The sequence below is a fragment of the Xenia sp. Carnegie-2017 genome, unplaced genomic scaffold (genome assembly GCF_021976095.1).
Source record: "Xenia sp. Carnegie-2017 unplaced genomic scaffold, XeniaSp_v1 HiC_scaffold_23, whole genome shotgun sequence".
NCBI classification, from domain to species: domain Eukaryota; kingdom Metazoa; phylum Cnidaria; class Anthozoa; order Malacalcyonacea; family Xeniidae; genus Xenia; species Xenia sp. Carnegie-2017.
In genome coordinates, this window is record NW_025813486.1 from 12323632 (window position 1) to 12350230 (window position 26599).

Here is a 26599-nt window from a genome sequence, read left to right on the forward strand (position 1 = left end):
TGCTTACATAAATTCAGCTTTCACATTTCCGCTTGCTTGTATATAGCATAAAACACTAACGTCTAATTGTTATTTCATGAAACATTTCATACTACTGGAATCCTTTTCTCAGGACTTCCGTTATGGATAGCTGGACATGAGCCATTAACGTCATAAACTAGAGCTTCAACAAGAACAACGTCACTCCAGTTCATTCTACGTTTTTTACTCTTTATTTCAGAACCAACAAGACAATAATGCTGTCGCAAAATCTTAAGGCATACCTCAACCATGTCTCCAACACAGGTCTCTGGTGCTCTTCCATATTTAAAGAGAATCAAGGAATTATTAATTTCATAATCGGATTCGTTCACACAATGTTTAGCCTTTATACCAGCCTCTTTGTTTGATAAGCAATAACTGGTTAATATTATCTGAGCTGAATCAAGTGCCGACCTAGGTTCACCCGTATGAACACTTAACTGAGGATCTGATAAAATTTCTTTGATGTCGGTTGATCTAACAGCTGCTTTGGGCTCAAACTTTTGTTGTACTCATCAAAGGGCAGTGCAAATTTTCAGATTCCAATAGTAACGTTCTCTCTCAAAGTGCCATGCATAGTTAAGGACAAGACTTACCGGACATATAAGGCCGTCTGTGCTCATAATTCTATAAACCTCTTCAAAATCGCGAGCTTTATATCGATTTATTAAGTATTTTCTACAATTTGTAAATGTATCACGATATATGTAAATTGGAAAATGTAGCATAAAGTCCCCAACAGCTTGTCGACCAAGAGCAAGAAATATAGCTCTGTCGCATTGTCTTGCAAACTCAACGTGTAATAGTGTGCAGTCTGTACCAATAACTCTTAAGCGTGTGCCATTAAACATTGAACGATGGGTCACAGACGCTGAAAATGCGGTGTCGGAATCAACCCATGCTATAACCGTATCGTTTGTGTACAGATCATTATAAAAACTGCTCCAAATTTGTCTGTTGTAACCAGTGTCTCGTTTAGGCCATGGCATTTTTAAGAGTGTTTCATGACCGTTAGGTAAAGCTTCATACACAATTATTAAATTACGGTGAGGGAAATATTTCACAAAATGATCTTTCATAATTGCTGCTAGTTTATGATCAAGTTCAGACTCTTCGTCCAATACCACTACAAGTTTACCATAAGATGGAGGCCAGAATAGTACCATTGTCCTCAAAAAATCGCAATAAAATCGTTCTATATGCATCCCTGTTAATCGCATTAACAAACTTACAGATGGCAGTTTGTTAGATTCAACGTTACTAATTCTCAAAGGACTGCTTTTTGAATGCTCCAAATCTTGCTTACTTGTCTCGCGACGAGTAATAAATAAAATGTACATGGCACTTGAGATAGATAAGATGGCAATCAACTGCAAGTAATTTTTCATTGTTATGGGCCACCACAAAATTATAACTAAAAAGTAAAAACAAACTAGATATTTAAATAAGAAAAACTTCGGTTTTAAATGTTGGACATTAGACACGACCAGGGGTGGCTCAGAGGTGGGCAGGGTGGCTACAGCCCCAGTCGGGAATCTTACCCCCACTTCTCGTCGGCGATAATTTAACTATTTATCTGGGAATGAATAACGAAAAAATGTAATTTCCAATGTCGATTATTGCCATTTGTTTAAAGTCAAGTGAGCACTCAACATCGGCAATAATCTTCATGCACGCCAGCTATCCGACATCAAATTTCAAAAATAATAATAAAGTTATTCTGAAATACTTATTTTTAAATGTTAATTAGAAAACAGATATGCAAATGCGACATGAGATATATTTGCATATGCAATCGTCACGACGCTTGCCCGCTATTACTTTGATGTCGGGTTTTTTTGAATCTACACTTTCGAATTTTGAAAGGAAATTCTTTGTAAAAGCTAAAAAACTCTGCTGTTTGAATTTCAAACCAGCAATGAGCATTAGATTCTGACAGTTTAACATGTATTAGGATATTGATTTTGATCAAATGTCTGGAAAGCTAATGATTTTAGGAACTCATTGTGGTCAACAGAGCAAACTGAATTTGGTTACCGTAGTGAACAAGTTCAACGCTAGAATTCCTAAAGTGTAGAATTATTCTCTAAAAATCAAACATTTAAATGGAGTGATTCACCGTTATATCTTTTTCGTGCATTATTATATCTTACTCGTCATTTATATACAAGTCATATCTTACTTGTGCATTATTAATATTGCCTCTTATATTTATAAACTATTTCCTACTATATATTTATAAACTATATACATGCAGTCAAGAAGAACTGCTCACCAGCAAAATAGTTTAACAGTTAACATTGAGATAAAGTGCCAAAACATAAGATTAAAGTTAAACAAGAAAAAAAATAGTATAATAGTATCTCTAATAACTAATGGATCCTCATCTTACTTTGATTACAGCTTTGTATATAGGTTAAAGAAGATGTTCAATATGTTTATAAAGATTTGACGGAGATAATTTTTTTGATTATTACTATCCAACACTACTATAAAACACATTGCATTTTTTTTACTTACTGTATAGCTTTATTATAGACAACCATATGTATATATCTGGATTGCATGCACGACTAGCAGGGCTGTTAGTACAATAGTGATTAGTGGGGATATTCATATATTCAGTTGTGTCAGACTGACTTCTTTTAAAAGTAACTTTCTTTTAAAAAAATCAGTTGGGCACAACCCAATACATGTAAAAATAACCCATCCCCCAAACTAGCGTTCTAGTTGCGGCTCTCACAACTAGTCGAAAACATGATATTTCCAAAACAAACTGTTGTTTCAACGATTTATTTAAAGCGAGGATAGGATTGGAAATATTTTTTTCTGAAGAAAAGGATTTGCATGAAAATCACATTGTCATATCAGCTTAGTAAATCAGCCTATCAGGTGACCTTAGCCCCTTCGTCGGCAATATCTTGCGCCACCTCTGGACAAGACATGGATAACAAAACATTAAACACATCAGCTGCCTTTCCGCTTTCTCTTTTTTAACATGCTTTATTTCTTAACAAATGGCTTTCTATAATACTTTCGGAGTATTTCATCGCTTGCATGACAGCGGAGACATCATTATTTTAATTTAATTAACCGCGACAAATGAAATACTGCCGGTGCAGTTCAAAATGCCATTGAGATTAAACTTAGAAAGAACGAAGTAGCTCTTAGGGGAATAAAGGTTTCTATTAAAAAATTTGTCAGAACCATCACATACTTTAATGTACTAAGACATTTAATACATGTAGTAATGTTGCATGCCTTTGACAAGGATAGTGCAAAAGCCCACTGTCCCCTTACTCAACTTAGAAATTGAAAAATTTGCAATTTCACCAGCGAATTTCCCAAAACTAGGGTTCTATCCCAATTTTTATTGGTTGTCACTTATTGTACAAAGAAAAAACTTTTTTGGTCGTTTTAAATCATTAGCGGATCTAGCGTTCATCAAAATCATATACGTCTTCTCAATTTTATACTCAAAATACCTTCATACTGACACCACACTGTAGATAATATAAACTAAGTCTAAATGATGCTCAAATGGCAGCAGTATACCTAATTAGATTATTTGCTGCCGTCAGCAAAAAAAATCAGTTGAGTGACCCTATTTTGTGTTCACATTTGGTTTTGAATTTTAAAACAATTTAATTTTAGCAATAAATAATGCAGTCAAATGATGGAAGTTGCTTATTTTAATTTACCCTAAAAGACCTGTAACTGGAAACAATTATTCATACATTCATACAAATTTTTCTATTGCATTTGCGTCACCTTAGGGACTAATCATTCCTAAATCATTCAAGTTCTAAATGTCAACCAATTTGAAAGACGAGCTTTTTTGCTGAAACAACAAGTAGTATTTTATTGTATTTATATTGCATTTATGGATCTTTGGAGGTCAATTACTGCTTGCTTAAAAATTTAACTCTTAAATGAAACTAAGTGTTAAAAAGTGCAATTGATAATTTTAGTATTGTATTGTATTGTATTAGAGGTTGTTAACCAGAAGTATCAGGATAAGTTTTGTGATTTTAATCCCATTCATAGTATGAGGTAATGTGATAGTAATATCCATTTTCACTTTCAATGCATTTACATTCCTTATTCTCTTTAATTTCTACCTGCTCTACGTCGTCTATCCACATTAAACTAATCTTAAGACGCAGGAAGCTCTGTAAACTAAATACTAAAGCAAAATTCAAGAAAACATTGAAATGAATTGTTCCCTGAATGGATTAAGTGCAGGTAGAAATTGAAGAGAATAAAAAGTGGGAATCTATTGAAATGGTAAATGATTATTACAATTACATTTTAAACAAAACCGAAAAACTTAATATTGCACTTAAAATTAATAACGAGTACATGTGTATCACTTAAAATGAAACGACATAGTTATTTCCCATATTCAAAAACCAACAAAGGCTTTGTCTCTTCTACCAATCAATTTGAAGAAAAAAGGGTGCTATTCCACCACCCAACCTACCCCCAAAAAAAGTTGTCCCGGACCAAATTTGTTGGGAATTTCTCCTCCCTGGGGCCATATTTCCTAATAATCATGAACCCCTCCTCTTTAAAAACTTATATTTTACTTTCATATCAATAACAGTGCAACTTTTCAAAACCAAGAGTGCATGCAATTTACGATATGACAAGTAATGCAAATTTATTAAATATTATTAAACCATTTAGATTAGCTATCGGCTATCGAACTTCAGCGCAGACATCATTCGTTAGCGCTTATAAATTCACAGATCTAATCTACAAACACATAAATAGAATGATTTACTTTATATTAAAAGCTTTGAAATCGTTAAGTGTATACTAGAATCAAATTTCTATATTCTAGACTATTTTACTAAGTTCTATCAGTTAGTTTATTTAGCTAAGCAAAGCATATGACTTGAGTTAACTGAATGTTTTATGAAGTGGGAAAGCCTTTAGAGAATGTGTGTATGAAATGTGTTAGTCACACAACTCTTTGATGCTTTATTAGACACGTGAATACTAACATGTTTGTTAATACATGATGTTATAGTTGAAATGCGAGCATTTAAAGTCAAAAAGGAGTTTTGTAAAATCCTTTACAAATTCAAAAATTGACATGTATGCTGCTGTGAAGCCTGCGATTTTTTTAAGGGATGAAAAATCTATGAGTGAGCTCTGTGTGTGTGGCAAAGACGATCTCGCGAGATAAATTTCAGTATTGCTGTTGAAAAGCAAGCCATTGTTTTCCCTTGTCGTGCCCCATTTCTAACTAACCATTTCTCACTTGAAAACATTCAAGTACTCCTCACCTTTCAGATTTTCTGAAAAAGACGTTAGCAAAATGTGTTGTTTTACGTAAAAACGATTCCCACAGAAAAACATTTGCATTTTACAATAAAAATTCATGACGTATGTCCGCTCTTAGCTACATTCTAAGATCATCAATATTACTGAGGCTTAGTCCACATCTATTGTGTAAACACTTTACCAAAAAAGTAAATTGTGGAAGAGCATTAGAATAAGTAACTACTACTCTAGTCTTTAGAAACTCCCTCTCCAAATAAAACACCTTACGTCCATTCCAAAAAATAACGACTTAAATTGTCACTCATGTTATATTATTTTGTACCTGCACTGTTTTGGACACTTGGAAAATATTATGAATTTTAGAAAAAATAAAATGTAAGGAAAGTCAAAATACTTTTGGTAAGATTATATGTTGGAGTAGCTATAATATAATTTATTAAACTGTTTCAAAACCTACTTGACGTGGGTGCATTTCAATTCTAACAATCGATAAGCTGTAGAAAAAAAATAGACAATAATTTCAAGATTGTTTATTTTAAACAAGGCATGTACAATACAAAACATTCTCCAAAAGTGAAAGATATTAATCACATAACGGCAATATGTAGCAACTGACACAAGTTTTCTAAAAATATTAAACTTCGCAACTTTTCGACAAATTCACTGAAGTAAATATAAAGATATCAAAGCCCGGCAAAGTGCTTTTAAAAGAGCCATTTAATACTAAAACTTGTAAAAAAAATATTTATTTAGAAGTGTAACGTTTCGTCTTTACTCTCAAGACATCATTAGACAGTATTAAAGTACAAGTATAGAGGGATATATATATAATTGCTATTTACATAAAATTAAATTACATGGAGGAATGAAAACCTGAAAGTAAATATGGGATAAGATGGTATGATGTAGGATAAGTAAAAACACGAAACACACAATCACAAAGTATACACGTGGGATAAGTAAAAACAGGAAACACACACAATCACAAGGTATACAGACATAGAGACGGACGAAATTAGGTTAAAGCAACAGGAAGACAATGGAGCTTCCTTGGACTTTAAGAGATGGTTTCATTTTGTTGATTAAGAGGCTTTCGTTAATAAGAAGCTCTTGTGAGTCTAAGCATGAAGAAAGTATTTTTAAATCCTCGAAGGTGGTGATGTGTCTAGTGGACTTAAGGTGTGATAGTATGGAGGAATGACTGGGATGTTTAGAAGGTTTACCAGTCAAAGGGGTGATGCCCAAATGCTCTGAAATTCGAGTGTGTAGGTGGCGGGTGGTTTGACCCACGTACGATGTGGAACAGCATCGACACTTGAAAGAATAGACAACATTTGATATCAGACTTTTGGCTACTTTATCCTTGAAAGGAAACAGGCTTGAGAGGCGTTTGGTGGATCGAAAGAAGAATCGTATTTTACAGTGTGTGAAAGGGACACGACAAAGGCGATTGATTTGAGTGCAGATTTGGGATGATTGTAAGCCAGTAAATGAAAGGCCGAAATACAGTATTTTCTTAGGTAAGGTACGAACAGGTGGTTTGGGTTGAAAGATTTGTCAAAAAACATTTTTACACAGTGATCAAATATGTGACAGGAAAATGAATTGGAAATAAATAATCTGCGTGCTTTTTTTGATTTCAGTATGGAAGTTTTCATAAGTGGAGCAAATATTAAAAAAGCGGTAAACTAAACATAATATTATACTGCGATTATATATTAGTGGGTTGAAGCTGGGGAAATTAGTAAAAAGACCTGTGAACGTAGGTATTTTGTGTATGGACGTGGGGAATTTTCCATTAGAGCGTCGAATAGTGATATCAAGAAATGGAAGTTTTCCATTGTGTTCGATTTCACTCTTGAGCTTAATACTGTGATGTTTGTGGTTTAAATAGGTGAGAAAGTGTTACACATGGTCAGCAGTACGAAAAAGGAGAAAACAGTCATTAACGCATCTTCTATAAAGTAAGGGTTTAAAGTGAGAGGGACAATTTTTGAGCCATGTTTCTTCATGGAATGACAAGAATATGTTAGCGAAAAAGGGTCCTAATTGGCTGCCCACAGCAACGTCATCAACTTGGTGGTATAGACAACCGTTAAATATAAAATGACAATTTTTAACTGCCAGGTTTAGGAGATTAGTAGAATTATTGTGGGAAAATAAGCTGTTAGCAATTTTTTCAATGGTTTCATCAACGGGGATGTTAGTATAAAGTGAACAGATCTCAAAACTGGCCATTACAACATTGGTGTTGATGTTGGAGGATAAAATTTCCTTGATAAAAGAAAAGGAATCTTTGATCATGAAAGAATTAGATGAGATTGTGGTGAGAATGGGGATAAAAAATTTTGATATCTTATAAGAGAAATGATTTATACATGATAGGATAAGCCTTACTGGTATGTTGGTTTTATGTACTTCGGGTAGTCCATTCGAAATATTAAGAGTTGTTGCTATCTAAGTCATACATCCTTTTCCTTTTTCTTAAAATTTTGGGATGAATTTCAAAATAGTATCAAGAGCATCATTTTCGTATTTAAACTATATATCTTTTAAATTGTTGTTCCTCCATGTTAGGCCTCAGCAGAGATACGTAGGCGTTAACGATTTATGTACAATTGGTCTTTGATAAAAAAAAACAAATAGTAAGAACAGAATATAGGCAAACCACAAAAAAACGACAACTATACAACTGAATAAGTCGGATACGTATTTGTTTACACCATGCAATTAAGCTGTGACGAAAAAAATTATGATTTGCATACTTATATAAAACATTCAGAACGCATAAAAACAATCATATGATATTATTAAAATTTAACGGCATTAAGCACTCAAAAATATAAGGATTGGTTTAGTTTTAGTAAAAAAATCAATTCCCAAATAGGTCTTAGTATCATGTTTTTTTAACCCAGTTTACTCGCAGGAATACAGGATGCATTTATCTGGCAAATTTCATGTAAATTCGAATTAAAGTAACTCCGGTAAAATGCATAATGACACCAGATACGATAAATTTACAAATGTAATGTATATAGCAACTTACAGTTTTTCCAGATTTAAAGTGTCAACATCAGCATAAGATCTTTATCAAAATATGCCTTACGATACTGAAGTGCCTATATAAAGTCCACCTGCAATATTTAACGACATCTGCTAAAACATCCAAGTTCTTAGTAAATACACGAAATACAATAAAGGTCTCATGTAAAAATCACGAATTCAAAACATTTAGCTTTAAAAGAAAAGTAGTAAAGCAAATACGTAGAAATGTTTCAAACTTTTATGGGTATTTTTCGTTTTCAGTTATATTTTTCATGATCATGACTAATAAAAAAAAGCATAAAGTGTCGTTACATGTTTGTAAATGTAGATCATCCAGGTTGGTATAGTCCTGAGAAGGACTGTTTTTGTTGTTGTTGACTGACGTTTCGACAACCTTAGCGGAAGTCATCTTTGGAGTCAGATGAGGACTAAACGTCAGGTTAGCCGTATTTGTTATCTGGTTCTTACGTCATTGTATTGTTTGTACAGGAAATGTGTATTGTCATTGTGAATTAGTGTGAAGTGAAATATTTTTATTTTTAGTTGTGATGTGTGATTTAGGTGTGATGTTTTTAGTTGTAATATGTGGGTGTCAATTGTGTATTGTCATTGTGAATTACTGTGAAGTGTAACGTTTTTAGTTGATCATTTGTTTGTATTGTGAATAAGTCGTTTGTAAGGTGCCGGTAATTGCTGTGATTTGTTCAGGTGGGTTAGTTCCAAGTTGGTATACCAACTTTCTAATGTAAGCCGTTGTCTATAGTCAGTACTGTAAGTAATGGATTTTGCCGAGTCCCAGGCAATGTTGTGCTTCGTGAGTCAGTGTTGGGTCTCATTTGAGTTGTTCGTACGTTTGTCCGTCGTCAACAAAGGTGTCCATTTTGCTGCAGTAATCATTCCTGTCCATGACCACAGATACGCATCCTTTGTCTGCTGGTAAAATGACGATGAATACCGTTAAGGTTTTCGAAACGTCAGTCAACAACAACAAAAAAAGCATCTTAAGAGCTTTGCTATGTAAGGCTGCGTTTATACTATACCAGATTCACTCAACACAAGACATCTTCTTTTTTTTAAAGGTTAACTGCTCGGAGAAAAAGCTTATTAAGCTGATAGATTTAGTCGATTTGATTGCGTTTCTGATTTTGAACAATTTCCCTTCCTTTTAATACAAAGAATATTAAACCTGCTACGATAATAATTAAAATTTATATGGCACACGCAATCGATGAAACTACAGCAAACTTCGAGTAATATTTTATTGCAGGTGGCAACCACAAAAATGTGTTTGAATAATTATGAGGCGCCAAATCACAGAATAGATGTCTTAACAGAAGGTCCACTATTGTCGGAACCTTTAATGTTCTTTTCCCCCACTTTTCTGAAGTAATTTCTAAGCAGACACGCCTTTCAGCAAGTTTTTTCAGCAAACAGCAGTCAAGCAAAGAAGCGTGGTGCCCTCCCAAACATAAGGACGCCCGTACGCCCATGCTCTACGACAAAGTTCTGACAAAAAGAAGTTAAAAATAACCAGAGACGACTATCGCAAAGTGTGCCATAAAAACTACCGAACCGAAAAAAAGCTCAATCAAAACTATAGAGATTAACATCGTTGACTTGACTAAAGGCTGATTGTTGGCGTGCGAAACAACAGAAAAAGTAAGTGCCAGTCAATAAGTCATTTATTTTTCCTTGCTGTCTGAAATTAGCTTTCAATCTCATTTTATGAATTCGATGGAAGTTAAACTTTGTAATTGTTCTGAATGGAAAGACACGAGCTATCAAGCACACTTAAACATTTTGTAAACTAACAGAACTGTTTGTACAATGAGGTATTGGAAAGAGAAATATATGACATATAATTTACTGTTCTCCTCAATACCTTAGTTTCAAAAACACGTAATTGACTATATTACGGATGGTTTCCACCTGAAATTTCCAGGCAGCAGAGAGTGATATTGATCATTTTGCTAATAAGCACTCAACAGAAAAATTACAAGTGGACCAGTTGAGCGTCGCAATCCTTTTACTATGGTAAGAATTGTCAAACAATGCAATATCATGAAAGAATTTACAATGTAGGACATACGTATGTCACTAAACGATATCTTGATCACAAATTGGCATTGTGTATCTAATTGAAACTAACAACTAAGATACGGCTTATTTTATGGTTTGTTTAGCTTGCAGGAGGTTGACTTATGTTTACAAAAATGTGACCCAGTTTCTATTTTGAAGTCGGACAAATTACAAATGGAAGCCATTAATGTTGTGCTTAAAATAGTACCATTTGAAGTCACATTACCGACTTGTGGATTACTTTTCAACCAGGGACTCTGAGGGCATCTGTTGATAAACAAATAATTGATGAAGTGCCTTATTTGTGCCAGGATGGCTTGCCTATACTATAAATAAATATAACTAAACCTTTTTAAGTAATTAAGCAAGAAGTATATAAATAAACATTATTGAAATATTTTTTCTAGATGACAGCGATTTAACAATAAAAAATTTAGTTTATTGTTTATATAACCGACCTCGTTTGAATAAGCATAGCGTGCGCCTGCACCGCTATACAGGAGCGCCCGAACGCCTAATATTAAATACTAAATGCTAAAACATACGTGTTTTACACACTTTGTTTCTTTTGAAATCAATTGTTTGTTAAGAGCAGTGACTACGATTATAGGTATGAATATTTGTAGGAGTATATGAATATATTCGTTAATAGCAAGTATTAGATCAATATTTAGTAAAATATAAACATAAAGCAAAGACTATTCTAGAAAATTGGTTCAACATTGTGGCAACTTCGTTGCAACAACAAGCGCATTTTCGTTGCCGATACAACCTTACCAAAAATGGGAAAGCGAGGCTGAACAGCCCGTCGACTGTGGTAAAGAGAAAGGTTTTAAAATATTGTGAAGATTTTCATTTCTTTGAACATAAATGGAGTGTATTAGACTTTGTTCGTAAGTAACTCTTCAAACACATATCACACTTCATTTTTTGTATTGCGCCAGTAAAAAATGTGTAGATTAAAGGAGACCGTCTTTAAGATCTACGTTGTCCTAACGTTTCTCGTTATGGTTTTTTTTGGAGATTCATAATAAAACTTAAAAATGTCGTCTGTGTATTGATCCCATAATGAGAAAATCTAACAAAACAAATGTTGAACATTGCTCAATCCCTTTAAAGGGGTAGTCAGACCTTAACACAACTTTCGCTCATATGAAAGTGTATATTGTTCTTACCTCTCTCGCGAAATCCTAGGTTTCCAATTCAAAGTTAACTCGAGAAATAATGCCTTAAATGTGTGTATTTTTCGATCGTCATTGTGTACATGCAAGCGAAGCCGCAGTCCAGCAGCGGTTTTTCGTCGTTACGTCACTGCGCGGTGATCGTTGTCAACATTAGACAAAATATACTAGCAAAAGTAGAAATTACGCATAGGCATATTCACCGTTGCATTTTATTTTCTAAGTTTTTAAATTATTTTGCGCAATGGATACGGATTACTCAAACGATTCCTCTAGTAATTATTCTGGAAGCAGTGTTTCAAACTACGAAGAAATGATTGACGATCAAAACATGATTCAACCATATGCTTATGAGCCGATTGAATCAGACTCTAGCGACGAGCCTATGGACGACTCCGACGAAGTTCAGCTGTTATAACAATGAATGAAGACTCAGCACAATTTGAGGGAATAGATACTCCGGACTGTATTACAGATAATCCTGTTTTTCGAAATCTTTGTTTAAATTATTGGGTATTACGACTGGCATGGAGTGAGTACAAACAACACTATGGTTCAAGAAAATTAGAGTACCACTACCATCTTTTGCTGTTAGCTACATTCGAGCACATTTCCAACCGCCAGGTCTAGAAGAGGACTTTGTCTTTGAGGGTTTTAAATTCGCTGATGAATAATAATGGTAATGTAAACTATTATAGCCATATTTATAAGTATCGTTAATGATGAATTACTAATAAATAAAAATATAAATTGGATTTAGTAAATGAACAATAAATACAAATTATAATGGCCAAGCCAAACCAATTCTTTATTTGTGCTATGCAAGGATTTTGGTGTACATAATTAAAAAGTGCCTTTGTTAATGAATTTGCATAGCAAAACAAAAAATTGTGCTACTTTACTATTAGAGATTCTCTTATTATTAATTATAAATATTGATATATACATAATTATTTTTGGGGGACTGTTTACACATTCTTGATTTGTGTGCTTCTAAAACACTTTATTTGTTTGGCTTTTCTATAGATGCAATATTTCTTGGAATGTTTGCTGGTAAAGAAATCTTGTTATGTACATTTTTTACATTAAAACAGCAGACATCTTCCATCATACCTTGCACAAAAGAATATGACTTACTCACCATAATTGGCTTGGCTACCCAATTTTTTCGCCCTTTTGGGAACACGATAAGCACAAGTGGAAGGAGGGAAAATACTTTATTAAAAGTGCTTTTCGTATAAAGGTATGCTTGCAAGAACCAAGTTGGCAGCGATAGACCACAATGTAAACACTGGCAGAAAACAAGCACAAGTTCAATGTGGAAAGCAGCAAGGGGAAAAATGATATAATATCGTGTTCCCAAAAGGACGAGAAAATTGGGTAGCCAAGCCAATTATGGTGAGTAAGTCATATTCTTTTGTGCAAGGTATGATAGAAGATGTCTGCTGTTTTAATGTAAAAAATGTACATAACAAGATTTCTTTATCAGCAAACATTTCAAGAAATATTGCATCTATAGAAAAGCCAAACATAGGAAGTGTTATACAAGCACAATAATAAGAGAATCTCTAATAGTAAAGTAGCCCAATTTTTTGTTTTGCTATGCAAATTCATTAGCAAAGGCACTTTTTAATTATGTACACCAAAATCCTTGCATAGCACAAATAAAGAATTGGTTTGGCTTGGCCATTATAATTTGTATTTATTGTTCATTTACTAAATCCAATTTATATTTTTATTTATTAGTAATTCATCATTAACGATACTTATAAATATGGCTATAATAGTTTACATTACCATTATTATTCATCAGCGAATTTAAAACCCTCAAAGACAAAGTCCTCTTCTAGACCTGGCGGTTGGAAATGTGCTCGAATGTAGCTAACAGCAAAAGATGGTAGTGGTACTCTAATTTTCTTGAACCATAGTGTTGTTTGTACTCACTCCATGCCAGTCGTAATACCCAATAATTTAAACAAAGATTTCGAAAAACAGGATTATCTGTAATACAGTCCGGAGTATCTATTCCCTCAAATTGTGCTGAGTCTTCATTCATTGTTACAACAGCTGAACTTCGTTGGAGTCGTCCATAGGCTCGTCGCTAGAGTCTGTTTCAATCGGCTCATAAGCATATGGTTGAATCATGTTTTGATCGTTAATCATTTCTTCGTAGTTTGAAACACTGCTTCCAGAATAATTACTAGAGGAATCGTTTGAGTAATCCGTATCCATTGCGCAAAATAATTTAAAAACTTAGAAAATAAAATGCAACGATGAATATGCTTATGCGTAATTTCTACTTTTGCTAGTATATTTTGTCTAATGTTGACAACGATCACCGCGCAGTGACGTCACGACGAAAAACCGCTGCTGGACTGCGGCTTCGCTTGCATGTACACAATGGCGATCGAACAAGAGGCAAAAATACCCACATTTAAGGCATTATTTCTCGAGTTAAATTTGAATTGGAAACCTAGGATTTCGTGAGAGAGGTAAGAACAATATACACTTTCATATGAGCGAAAGTTGTGTTATATCCTGACTACCCCTTTAAATCTGCTTGACAATTTGAGGTAAAAAATTTGCAATGGTAACTAAAACATTTCTTTCTTTCATAAAATCAACTTTTACCATAAAATCATCTTTTAAAACCCTTGTGTTGTTGACAGGGACAAGTGCAGAATTAAAAAAAGTGAAAGATCCAAAAATTAAGTCATGGCACACTGGCTGATGTTGATTAACAAATTCCATGACAGTGTCAAAGAAAACACTTAAATAATTCTCTCATATTACACTTTGTCTTCATTTGTATATTTGTAGTGCTACAGCTCTTGCAGACGAACACAAAGGCCATGGCAAAGTTTTCTAAGCCAAAGTCAAAATTTTACATGGTGGAAATTATCGGGATTTAATTTTATAAATAAAAATTTTGAACATATTACAAACAAATTTTTTTTAATGCATAGGATGCAATACTATTTACCAAAAATAGATCCAATAGAAATTGAATTATGTTATTTATAATTTGATTCCTTTGTGGTTAAAGTTTGTGCGAAAAGCAATGGAAACTAAACAAAACAAAGGTTTCGTTTATTAAGGTCAAAGAGTCGAATATATAAAGGTCTTGTTTACAAAAGTCTTGTTTATAAAGGTCTGGAACAAAGGCTTGTTCTTAACAGTGTATTCATTTAATTAAGCGTTTAACTATAAAATCGCTGAATTTTGCCGAATCTGGTAGAAAAAGTTCATGTAATGCATAAATGATTCCATATTAAAGGACGAGCAACCTACAGTCCAAGGGCGAGCTGTAGTCACAGAACTAATGACATGGAAGCTGCCGTCGTGCAAGCCACAAAATTTCCTGTGAGTAAAGTTTGATTGGGAATCTTCTGATCCATTGTAAGGTATATAGTAGTAAATGCTTAAGAATGCATCAGCAATCACAACGTTCTTTTTTAACGTTTGACAATTTCATTCATTGGGCAGGGAAAAGAAATCAAAATAAACACTACTAATATCCTGGTGTATAGTACTAAAAAGGATACATAGAAACGGCATTAACAAAACAGGTGGCTATTTACTCCTTTTGTTCTTTACAAGCAAACGATAGAATCCCTACTAAACTTCCTGGACAGTTGAGTTTCTTCAATTTTTAATTTTACCTTTGTATAATATCAATACGAGATAACTTGCATGAGATGTCCGAATGATGTAAGATAATCAAGATCAAACAATAGGAGACCTAAATATTTTATGGCTTTATATATTACATGAACATGAATAAATATCTCTAAAACATTATCTATAGTAATGCCTTGTTAAATTTGTTGAATTTCTACTCGGTTTATGTCAAAACTTAGCAAACGTTTGCATGCCATAGAGCAAGCAGCAATATTTATTATGGTTTAAATACTCAATCCCAATTGCGATATAGCCGGGGGGGGCTACAGCCCCCTGTCGGGTAACCCCAGCCCTTCATCTAAGGAGAATGTGAAAATTTGTTGTATAATGAACAAAAAAATTAAACGAAAATTTACCAAGTCAATGTTTGTCGTCTGCATCCTATGTGATTGAAACATACACTAAAAACTTACATCTCAAACGGTATCATAACTTTTTAAGAGGTGTATCTTGTCTGTTTACACGAAAATTGTGTAAATTTACACCTTTGCGGTATTTGCTTTACACTTTGAAACTTAGAGTGTACTTATATTGAAGCCTGGCAGAAGCATTATCGCCTTAACCCAACGACTTAGTGTATCTTTCAAGATATTACAGTTTGTGATTTAATCAAACTTATAGGTAATCCGGTTTCCTTTATCTCAAATATCTGAGATCTGTTTAAGATATTTTTAAGACAAAATAATAATAACACACGAACGCTCATTAACTGTTTTAGCTAGAAGTCAGCATTCCTGGGCATATTTATTAAATGTGCAAGAGTAAATTGAGCAATACTGACATTTAATAAACAGTGTGTGTGTTTTCCATTAAAAACGGCCTTTTTATGCAAGAGTCAAATAAAAGAGCACTGCATCATGTATTAAACACACCTGTAACCCAACCCAGATTTTAACAACATTAAAAAATACCTAATCAAATACCACACTGACATGAGAAAAAAGGATGCCTTTTATTCTTCAAACAAATCTGTAGCTACCCTTCCTTATATCCTTCGTATTACTGTCCATGGACATTAACTATGATGACATCAGTAATTACATAGAATTTAAATATGTCGGAATATCTGTTAGATAAATTGCACGCCTTTTTTGTGTGCTGAAGTCTCGGTTGATTAATATTACTGTGATTTGGTCCAAATCTATTTTTCAAAATACCCTACCAAACAAAACAATTGGTGGAAAAGCATAAAATTACGTATCACTCCTTTCAACATAAATGCACTAAGGGCTATTACTCCCGTGTCACGTTTCCAAGAAACAGTAGTAATCTTTAGATAAGTTAACACTTGAGCAAACAATTCACTATATGTTATAAAGCAATTTAGGTGTCAAATTTTATTCTCTTTGATCATGAAATTCCTTTTATGTCATCTATGTTCAAATGACCAAGTAAATGAATAGCACTGAGCTATAAATTGCTCTTAGTATTCCACATCCAAATTTCGCAGGCCAAGCCATTGCAATCCACTATAACATACCTTCCCCCTCCCCCAACGTTTTATGCCCATAAGCACTTCTGACAATTATAAAAAATTATATGTTTCAAAGATTCTACTGGTAACTCCTGCCCTCCAGCAGTTTTTCATTAAACGATGAGTCTTTCCAAAAAGTGAAGTATCAGCAGTACATCATTGGTTTTTAGGTTGAGATTATAAAATACGTTTGAAAATTGGAATTAATTGCAGAAAAATGTTGCAATATAGCCAAATATTGGCCTTCTTGCCCTCCTTGCAGAATTTGTTTCTTTGTAAGTTTCCTATAATCAGGTCATTCCGTAATATTGCAGCGATTCTACATTTTAGTTGTTTTAACTTTTTGTTTACCAAATTTTACAGCTGCGTTTGCTTACATAAATTCAGCTTTCACATTTCCGCTTGCTTGTATATAGCATAAAACACTAACGTCTAATTGTTATTTCATGAAACATTTCATACTACTGGAATCCTTTTCCCAGGACTTCCGTTATGGATAGCTGGACATGAGCCATTAACGTCATAAACTAGAGCTTCAACAAGAACAACGTCATTCCAGTTCATTCTACGTTTTTTACTCTTTATTTCAGAACCAACAAGACAATAATGCTGTCGCAAAATCTTAAGGCATACCTCAACCATGTCTCCAACACAGGTCTCTGGTGCTCTTCCATATTTAAAGAGAATCAAGGAATTATTAATTTCATAATCGGATTCGTTCACACAATGTTTAGCCTTTATACCAGCCTCTTTGTTTGATAAGCAATAACTGGTTAATATTATCTGAGCTGAATCAAGTGCCGACCTAGGTTCACCCGTATGAACACTTAACTGAGGATCTGATAAAATTTCTTTGATGTCGGTTGATCTAACAGCTGCTTTGGGCTCAAACTTTTTGTTGTACTCATCCAAAGGGGCAGTGCAAATTTTCAGATTCCAATAGTAACGTTCTCTCTCAAAGTGCCATGCATAGTTAAGGACAAGACTTACCGGACATATAAGGCCGTCTGTGCTCATAATTCTATAAACCTCTTCAAAATCGCGAGCTTTATATCGATTTATTAAGTATTTTCTACAATTTGTAAATGTATCACGATATATGTAAATTGGAAAATGTAGCATAAAGTCCCCAACAGCTTGTCGACCAAGAGCAAGAAATATAGCTCTGTCGCATTGTCTTGCAAACTCAGCGTGTAATAGTGTGCAGTCTGTACCAATAACTCTTAAGCGTGTGCCATTAAACATTGAACGATGGGTCACAGACGCTGAAAATGCGGTGTCGGAATCAACCCACGCTATAACCGTATCGTTTGTGTACAGATCATTATAAAAACTGCTCCAAATTTGTCTGTTGTAACCAGTGTCTCGTTTAGGCCATGGCATTTTTAAGAGTGTTTCATGACCATTAGGTAAAGCTTCATACACAATTATTAAATTACGGTGAGGGAAATATTTCACAAAATGATCTTTCATAATTGCTGCTAGTTTATGATCGAGTTCAGACTCTTCGTCCAATACCACCACAAGGCTACCGTATGACGGGGGCCAAAACAACACCATTGTCCTTAAAAAATCGCAATAAAATCGTTCTATATGCATCCCTGTTAATCTTATGAACAAACTGACAAATGGCAGTTTGTTAGATTCAACGTTACTAATTCTCAAAGGACTGCTTTTTGAATGCTCCAAATCTTGCTTACTTGTCTCAAGACGAATAATAAATAAAATGCACATGGCACTTGTGGCAGATAAGATGACAATCAACTTCAAGTAATTTTTCATTGTTATGAGCCACCACATAATGATAACTAAAAAATAAAAAACAAACTACATATTTTAATAAGAAAACTTCGGATCTTAAATGTTGGACATTAGACAAGACCAGGAGTGGCGCCAGGGGGGGGGGCTACAGCCCCCTGTCGGGAATCCTACCCCCACTCCTCGTCGGGGATAATTTGACTATTTATCGGGGAATGAATAACGAAAAAATGTAATTTCCAATGTCGATTATCGCCGTTTGTTTAAAGTAATGTTAGCACTCAGCATCGGCAATAATCTTTATACACGCCAGTTATCCTATATTAAATTTAAAAAAATAATAAAGTTACTCTGAAATACTTATTTTTAAATGTTCATTAGAAAACAGATATGCAAATGCGACATGAGATATATTTGCATATGCAATCGCCACAACGCTTGCCCGCTCTTAGTTTTCTGTCAGGTATTTTACAACTGGACTTTCCAATTTTGAAAGGAAATTCTTTGTAAAAACTAAAAAAATCAGCTGTTTCAGTTTCGAACCAGCAATGAGCATTAGATTCTGGCAGTTTTACATGTATTACGGCTATTGATTTTCATAGATCACCATCAAGTATCCGGACAGCTAATGACCTTAGGAATTCATGGTGGTCGAGAGAGCAAACTGGATTTGGTTACCGTAGTGAACATGTTCAACGCTAGCTTTCCCAAGTTGTAGAATTGTTCTCTGAACATCAAACAATTAAATGGAATGATTCACCGTTATATCTTTTTTGTGCATTATTATATCTTACTCGTTATTTGTACACAAGTTATATCTTACTTGTGCATTATTAATATTATCTCTTAGGATATATATAAATTATATTTATATATTATTTCCTAGTACACCACTGATTCATTATATACATACAGTCAAAAAGAACTGCTCACGAGCAAAATAGTTTAACAGGGTAACATTGAGATAAAGTGCCAAAACATAAGATTAAAGTTAAACAAGAAAAAAAAATAGTATAATAGTATCTCTAATTACTAATGTATCCTCATCTTACTTTGATTACAGCTTTGTATATAGGTTAAAGAAGATGTTCAATATGTTTATAAAGCTTTGAGAAAAATAAAAAATTTTTTATTATTACTATCCAACATTACTAGAAAACTCAGGGCACTCTTTTTACTTACTGTATAGCTTTATTATAGCCAATCATATGTATATCACTGGATTGAATGCACGACTAGCAGGGCTGTTAGTACAAAAGTGATTGGTGGGGATATTCATAACTTCAGTTGTGTCAGACTGACTTCTTTTAATAGTAACCTTCTTTTAAAAAAATCAATTGGGCACAAACGAATATATGTAAAAACAACCCATATCCCAAGCTAGCGTTCTAGTTGCAGCTCTCACAACTAGTCAAAAACATGCTATTTCCAAAACAAACTGTTGTTTCAACGATTTAGTTAAAACACTGTAGTGTATGACTTTGTCATATAGATTATAAGATATAACGGATATTAAATTGATGTAAAATAGTATAGTCATGTTAAGAGAACACTTCCTCACCGCAATGCGTCATTGCGGCAGGAATTAGGTAGAAACGGAATGGCAAAGTTGCGCGTCATATGTAAACGCCCAAAAATTCCGTATCGCGAAGAACCAACGCTTGGAACGTAAAATCGTGCACAACACTGTAAATATCTTATTGAAGTGTTAAAATTGTATATTCAAAATACAGTCCTATCGTTTGTGTGAAGTTTTAGAACAATGAACAAGCACTTCGCGCAGATTGTGCGAAACGTGGTCCTTCGAGCCGGATCTAGTAGCAGAATTCAAGAAGAACACAGAAATAGGATACAAGGTTGTTCACGATGTCAGAGCTGACAAGAAAGCGACAGTCGAGGAGTGGGCACAAATCGTACGCCACAAAAGTTGTGAACAAAGTGAGAAGTATGGTAAACGATAATGCGCCATTAAGGAAAGTCGAACTGGAATAAATGCGGCTTGTACTCGTACAGAAATTAGATACAATTTCAAAGTTGGACGATGAGATTCAGAGGTTGTTAATAAAAGATGAAGATATTGCGGCAGATATTGACGGCTCATCGGAATACGGCTGCGAAGTTTTGGGCGCGTTGGCCGAAATCAACGGAGCGCTGAGCACGATAGAGAAAACAAGCGAAATGAGGAACTCGCCAACACATCGGCAAGTACGGTATCCAGTGGTGACTCTTCACGTACTCAACACGTACGCAACTTCTTCGTAAGTGTAAAAGATGTTTTGTTTGTCTAAAGAAAGGTAATTTAGCAAATGATTGTCGTGCACGTACTAAATGTATTGTATGTGGGGAGGGTCATCATGTGTCTATATGTGACATAGGAAAGAAGGATGAGAAACAGAGTGGTAGAGCAGAGAAAACAGATCAGGTAAATGTGAGTAACGTGCATGTGTGTACAAAGACTAGGGTAGCCTTGCAGACTGCACAAGGAATTCTTGTAGGTCAGAGTAGGAAGAGAGTGCGAGTGCTTTTTGACTCGGGAAGTCAGAAGTCTTTCGTGACAAACAGGGCAAAACAAAATGCGAAACTTAATGTAGCAAGGCGGGAATGGCTAGAGGTCAACACTTTTGGTGGTGGAACAAATGAAGGTAAGATGACAGAGGTCGTCAATTGCGAGGTCGCATCAGTTAAGGGTAATTGCCATATTCGTTTAGAGGCATTAGTAGTTCTACTTATTTGTACGGTAAAAAATGAGCATATTGAGGTGGATAAGGAGCAGTATTCTCATTTGAAAAACTTGTTTTTGTCAGATGTAAGTTTTAAGTAGGAGATGTTGGAAGTGGATGTTTTGATAGGAGCAGATAACCTTTGGATTTTTCAGAAAGGAGAAGTAATTAGGGGCAAAAAGGATGAGCCAGTTGCGATTGACACTTGTTTAGGATGGGTTGCATGTAAGCGGTCCACCGAAAGGGAGCTCGAAAATCAAAATGCACATGTTAATTTAGTTTCGCAGACTGCAACTTAGAATAAAAACAGCATAAACAGGCAGGTGAACAAGTTGTTGGATTTAGAAACACTTGGGGTCAGGGAAACTGACGATGTGCACGAAGCCTTGTTAGATAAAATTGAGTTTAATGGGCATAAGTACTCTGTTAAATTGCCGTGGAAGCAAGGTTATGGGCATTTACCAAGTAACTATGCCAATAGTTTAGCACGCATGAAAGGGCAAATTAAGTGTTTGTCAAATGAGCATGATTTGATAAAGAAATATGATAAAATTATTAGGGATCAACTAAAAATGGGAGTCATTGAAAGGGTTGACTAGTCAGAACCTGGGATGAATGTTCATTATCTTCCCCATCGAGCGGTGGTACGTAAAGAAGCCAAAACAACTAAGCTAAGAATAGTGTATGACGCATCATCAAAGGAGGGTAAGAAAGGGACTTCCTTGAATGACTGTCTTCATGTAGGACCATCATTAACACCGTTGTTGTTTGACTTATCAATCAGATTTAGGGAGAACAGAGTGGCCTTGGTAGGAGACATAGAGAAAGCATTTTTGAACATAGAAGTAGACAAAGCAGACAGGGACTATTTAAGATTTCTGTGGGTTAGAGATGCGACTAATGCTAATTTAGAGGTTGTGTTTACAGGTTTTGCAGGGTAGTGTTTGGATTAAATGCTTCGCCATTTTTACTCGACGCCACGCTTAGGCATCACATAGCGCAATTTGCAGAATCACATCCAGTGCTTGCTCAAAAATTGAATGAAGGATTTTACGTTGATGACTTAGTTTCGGGGGGCAAAAGCGCACACGAAACGATCGATTTATATGAAAAGGCGAAATTTAGAATGTCTCAAGGCGGTTTTAAGTAAGGAAATAGATGACAAATGACGGAAACGTGCGAGCGCATATAGAACACCGTGAATGCGTGAACAATGTCGTGCAGGCGACAGATACAGACGATGAAACATTCACACAATGGAGTTTGGGAATCCAAAATAACGATGATTACGCAAAAGTTTTAGGTATAAGCTGGGATTGCGACAATGATCTGTTCATGTTCGACCTGCAATAGTTTGTAGGAGACTTGGGTGACAAGAAGCTAACTAAACGAAACCTGCTGAGCGCAGTAGCAAAGATATTTCATCCGCTAGGATTAATTAGCTGCGTAATAGTTTTGACGAAAATCTTGTTTTAGCAGCTGTGCGTAGAAAAGATTGATTGGGATGACGAGATAAGCAGAAATTACGCCGGTCTATACACCGAATGGATTGAAGATCTAAACCGTGTTAAGACTATTAAGCTAAGTAGATGCATCTATAGTGGTGTGAAGGGCAAAATTCAATCTTGTGAACTTCACGGGTTTGGTGATGCAAGCGAGAAAGCGTATTGCGCGCTAGTGTATTTTGTCTGCCGCACGAGTGTTGGAGTCTTTGTGAAATTGTTAACAGCAAGAACTAGAGTTGCGCCGCTGAACTAATGTCCGCGCTGACGTTAGCAAAGTTAATGGAATCTGTGCAGAAAGCTTTAGTAGGCCAAGTAGGGAAAATAGAAGCAAGATACTGGTTAGATAGTATTACAATATTATATTGGATTCAGAATCGCGGTGAGTGGAAACAATTTGTTAGACATAGAGTAAATGAAATCTTAGCAATAACACAGAAGGAGAAGTGGGGAAATTGTCCAGGAATGGAGAATCCCGCTGATTTAAGAAGCAGGGGAGTGTTTGCGTCAAAGATACGTGAGCAATCACTTTGATGGACAGGACCAAGGTGGCTGAGTAGCGTAGAAAGAGAATGGCCGCAATCAGAGGTAGGCGTAACTGAGGAGAGTAAAGAAGAAGAAAAGCGAACGGCACTATTAGTAGTAGATACTAACGAAGAAATAGGTATTCAGAACATGATCTCTATAGAGAGGTACAGTAGGGTTGAGAAGTTATTCCGGGTAACGGCATGGGTCACACGATTTGTCAGGAATTTGATCGCTAGGATCAAAGGGAAACATGAAGATTTAACCTTCACGGAATTAGGGAGTCAGGAGATAAATAAAGCAGAAAAACTTTGGTTGAAGGCTTCACAACAAAGGCTAAAGAAGGAGGATAAGTTCAAGCAGTTAGAGGTACAACTCAAGGTAGTAGAAGATGAGGGGTTACTAAAATGTCAGGGTAGGCTAGCAGAATCAGACTTGGAAGAGGAAACGAAGTTTCCAATCTTATTACCAAAGGAAGGTAGATTGACGGAATTAATAGTTGAGCATTGCCACAAAAAGTTACATCATAGCGGAGATAAGGCAACTTTAGCAGAGATAAGGTCAAGGTTCTGGATTCCACAAGTTAGACAGAAGGTAAAATCAGTTGTCCATGCCAGGCGAAAGGTCTGGCTAAAAGGGGTCTGATGGGGGTTACTGTAAAAAACGGTATCAGTATTTGAGTAAGAAAAAAATGCATTTCCTGAATAGGTGGCGTAAAGAGTATTTGGTTGGTTTAAGACAGTTTCATAAGCAGGACAAGGACAATGCTGGTAGGGTAGTAGAGAAGGGAGATGTCGTGACTGTTTATGAGGATAATGTCAAAAGAGGAAATTGGAAGACAGGTGTAATAGAGGAGTTGTTTTTAGGGAGAGATGGGGTGGTCAGAGGCGCTAAGGTCAGGCTAATTAAGAACGGTAAAGTCATTCGCCTCAATCGTCCCGTCCAAAAGCTCTTTCCTACGGAGTTAAAGCACGACGAAAGGGAATGTGAGAGGAAAGAGAATGAAAAAGAGCTGAGAAGAAGGGAGGCAGAACATGAGGGTAGACGCAAGAGAGCCGCTGCTCTTGATTCTGTATGGAAGACACAGAGTATGCTTGATTGGTGGGACAAATCAGGGTGGGGAGTGTGTTGTAAATTGTCATGTCAAATTATGTAGTGTATGACTGTGTCATATTATAGATTATAAGATATAACGGATATTATCTTGATGTAAAATAGTATAGTCATCTTCGGGAGTTCGGAAAAGTTGACGTTATTGGTGTATGAACTGGTCATACAAAGTTGATGAATTAGAGTCGTATCGCAGAAGGCAATAAATTTCAAAAACGCAGTTCTACGATTGACGGTTGTCCGTAATCTTAACAAGATCAAATTTAATCATTCCGTATCGCAAAGAACCAACGCTTGGAACGTAAAATCAGGGGCGGATCTAGAGTATGTCAAATCCGTCGCGCGACTGATGTTTGAAATTCAAAAATTACCTATTCATATTAATTAAAAATTCATTAATTATTCTTACTTTATTATCGCATTTACTTCGTGATAAAAATCCAGCTTTATTTATTATTGAAAACTAATGACTAATCCAATGAATATCTCGTTGGTAAACAGATCAGTTGAATTTTAATCCACCTGAAATAACCGACTGATAAGCGGGGTGGCTTGACTGGTTCGACTGATAAAGGAGTCTATGAACGCCAAAAACGCTTATTTTATTGGTCAATGGCCAGATCAGTGAACAGTCTGGAATGGTCTCGACCGATAAGAGGGGTGGCCGGATGTATAAGCGAGTCCAATTGCTATCTTACAATTGGTTCATTTGAATTTTTGTTTTATTGTGATTGGTTTGACCGATTTTGACTGATAGCCAACTGAACTAACACAGTCAAGCTCACTGTCTGAATTAAATGTTTGATTGTTTCACAGTAATTTTTATAAGCATGATAGAAACTAAACTACAATCAGATGGAATTTATGGAAATCTTTTACAAATTCATATATTGGCATGAATGCTGCTGTCAAAACTGTGAATTTTTTCAAGAGGGTGAAAAATTTATGGATGAATTGTAAATGCTTGGCAAAAACGATGTCGCGAGCGACATTTCAGTCATTGATGTTCAAAAGCAAGCCAACTTTGTTTTGAGTTTTATCAGCAGAAATTTACATCAAAAATCGTAAATAAAGTACAACTGAAGTGTATGCATGAATGTAAAATATCAAACTCAATTTATGCGTGCGTGTGATGCGATTTATGTCAATATGGCGTATGGTAAAGCAGATTGATGCTTTTAAAATTGGTGTTGCCGAAGGACTTTTACCTATGATTTCTTTAGTGCTTGGGGAATCGTGACCGTTATATGGCAGCGAAATCCTACATTCCTGCAAATATATTTCAATGGACAAAAAATCTGTAGCCATAAGGCGCCATACTATTATTTATTTTATCATAAACAAATGTTTGGGGCTTTTCAGTTTATGATCATTGATCAATTAATCATTGGACAGTTATACTACATATTGTTTAAGATTTGAGAAAACTAACATTGATTACATGAGAAGCTGTTTACTATAACCTGTGATTTTGAGTCTTCTGATCCATGAAGCTTTTTATTTTGACAATTTGACTGGAATGGTATTAAACCTAAGTATTTCACATACATGAAATGTTGTCCCATGTCACATATTGTCCTCTTTTCTAGCTGAACACCTCATGTAGAGATATAAAGGTGTGTTAATCTAAGGCTCATACCAGATTGTTTGCCATAAATTCCAAAGGGCTATTGATGTATGAAAAGCATTTTCTATAAAGTAAAAATGTCTTCCTATGTATGCAGATAAACCTTGAATTTTGGCAAAACAGCAAAGTATTTTTCACGATCACTAGGTAATTTTTCTGATGATCATTATAATTTCTAAACTAAATTATTTCAGATTTACATTTAAACGAGCTTTGATCATATGAAAAGATATTTATCGTAACCAGTAAGCATGACACATGAACCAATTTTAACATTCATGTAATTAAATGATTAAAGACATGTTGGTTACATTCTGTTTGTATATCCAAATACAATGCTACTAGTGATTGCTATATAGCACACCTTGCAAAAGATAATAGTCTAGTGAAATGCCTAATAAACATTTATGGCATTAAGCTGTCCTTAACTGCAAATTTTCACTCTAATAATTTTCGCTTAATCTTTGGCAGAAAAAAATTTTGAGTTTTTTCTCAAAAGGTGAATTTGCTAGCACTGATATGGAGATGGATAAAGGGTTACAATAAACTTGCATGGTTTGAAGTCTGAGCTTTTCTATATCTAT

At 35.0% G+C, this 26599-nt stretch overlaps 1 protein-coding gene and 2 long non-coding RNA genes across 3 annotated transcripts; 2 read left to right on the plus strand and 1 right to left on the minus strand.

The window, feature by feature from the left end:
- Window positions 1-536: 536 nt before the first annotated feature.
- On the minus strand, window positions 537-8461 carry LOC124449129. Its single transcript, XM_047000080.1, has 2 exons — window positions 8360-8461; window positions 537-1435 (listed from the first exon to the last, which is right to left on the minus strand). Exon 2 carries the CDS (start codon window positions 1407-1409, stop codon window positions 537-539), a length of 873 nt encoding a protein of 290 aa, XP_046856036.1. The 5' UTR covers window positions 1410-1435; window positions 8360-8461.
- A 5566-nt stretch (window positions 8462-14027) lies between these two features.
- LOC124449374 lies at window positions 14028-14749 on the plus strand. Its single transcript, XR_006949370.1, has 2 exons — window positions 14028-14110; window positions 14439-14749. It is a non-coding gene; the product is annotated as an uncharacterized LOC124449374 (long non-coding RNA).
- A 7659-nt stretch (window positions 14750-22408) lies between these two features.
- On the plus strand, window positions 22409-23565 carry LOC124449570. Its single transcript, XR_006949447.1, has 2 exons — window positions 22409-22851; window positions 23225-23565. It is a non-coding gene; the product is annotated as an uncharacterized LOC124449570 (long non-coding RNA).
- Window positions 23566-26599: the final 3034 nt, after the last annotated feature.